The sequence below is a fragment of the Morone saxatilis genome, unplaced genomic scaffold (assembly GCF_004916995.1).
Source record: "Morone saxatilis isolate NCDOM2014 unplaced genomic scaffold, NCSU_SB_2.0 Contig22, whole genome shotgun sequence".
Classification (NCBI taxonomy): domain Eukaryota; kingdom Metazoa; phylum Chordata; class Actinopteri; family Moronidae; genus Morone; species Morone saxatilis.
The window spans coordinates 26,050,469-26,051,775 of NW_023339785.1; the positions used below are offsets into that span (position 1 = coordinate 26,050,469).

General features: G+C 39.8%; 1 protein-coding gene across 1 annotated transcript in view; it reads right to left on the minus strand.

The window, feature by feature from the left end:
* Nucleotides 1–92: 92 nt before the first annotated feature.
* Nucleotides 93–1,307, minus strand: part of mgat4b (alpha-1,3-mannosyl-glycoprotein 4-beta-N-acetylglucosaminyltransferase B) — a gene marked incomplete at its 5' end in the record, with an annotated part of 15,587 nt that continues 14,372 nt past the window's right edge. The window contains one exon of the mRNA XM_035669001.1: nucleotides 93–1,070. Within this exon, the coding sequence (XP_035524894.1) occupies nucleotides 963–1,070 (108 nt within the window). The remainder of the gene's footprint in view (nucleotides 1,071–1,307) is intronic.

The window sequence follows — 1,307 nt, forward strand, 5'->3', positions numbered from 1 at the left end:
AAGGTGGGAGAGTGGAATTGGGTTTGCTGGAGAGGTAGAGCTGGGTGTCATCCGCGTAGCAATGAAAGTGGATGTTGTATTTGCGGAAGTAGTAATAGTAATAGTAGTGACTGATGATGAACATGAAGAAGATGATGACGACGACAACAGCAACGATGGGGGACAACAAGCAGCGACAACAGCAGCCACATGACCCTTTTGTGTTTAGTTTTATCTTCAGTTACCACAGCCTGAGTTTAGATTTAGTTGCATATTTTATAACCTGTTTCTTTCAGTTTTGGGTAAATAAAAACAGCTTTTTGACTCCTCATTCCTGCTGGCTCGGCCCCTTGCAGGGAGCTGATTCAATATTATCAATTATTGTCTCTGAAGTCTCATACTGAAATACCACATGGTGTTTCACAGCGCCCACATCTAAATGAATAAGTTAAATTTGTCTTCCAGTAAAAAAATAAACAAAAAGTTTCTACCATATTATTCTGAGACAGACCGATAGTCACTGAGCAGCTTGTTTAGCTTATGGACTCTTCAGCAGCTGATGTGGGGATTCAACCTGCAGTTACTGCAAATTAGTTACTAGTTACTTCTCTTCAAAAGTAAACTTAACAAATGACTGCATATGAAATTAAGTAGTTAATAGAGAAAGTAACTTTTGAGTTACTCTTAAACGTCTGTTATATTATTTTAGTGTTGTTAGGTACAGTTAATGTCTTGGTTAGTAGACAGGAGGATTCAGAAGAAGATGTAAACATCAGCTGAGCTTTGCTACAGTCGTGAGGTAATCAGTAATTATTTGAAGGATGGACTGAAATGTCTGGGCCACCACAAGACGTGCTGCGTTTGTCTGCCGTCTTCTGCAGTTGTCCACTAATAATGGTAATTGTAAATTCGTTATTTAATTTGAAAACGTAATTAGTTGTGTTACTAGTTACGCCCAAAAGCAGTGGAGTTAAAGTAACATGTTACTCCACACTGGTCTCACCTATTCTGATGAATCCGTCCTCTGTCCGATGGTACTTTGGCGTTTTCTCCCTCCCTTCTGTCAAGGCCTCCTTGTCTGCCTGGATATTCTGGAAAACACACAAACATTCACTTACTGGTGAGGAAAATAATAATTAAAATGTTTTTTCTGGAGACCCACTCGAAGATCCCTGGCAAAGTCAACTGTTGTGTTATTCTGGGGTTTATTTTCCAAGGCCTCTTTCGTACAATCGGTTAAACATCAAAATTGCTTCTTTTTGCAAGGGAAAGGTGAGGATCCCTCACAGGCTTCCCACCAATTACTGTGCAGGATTTAGTGGCATCTA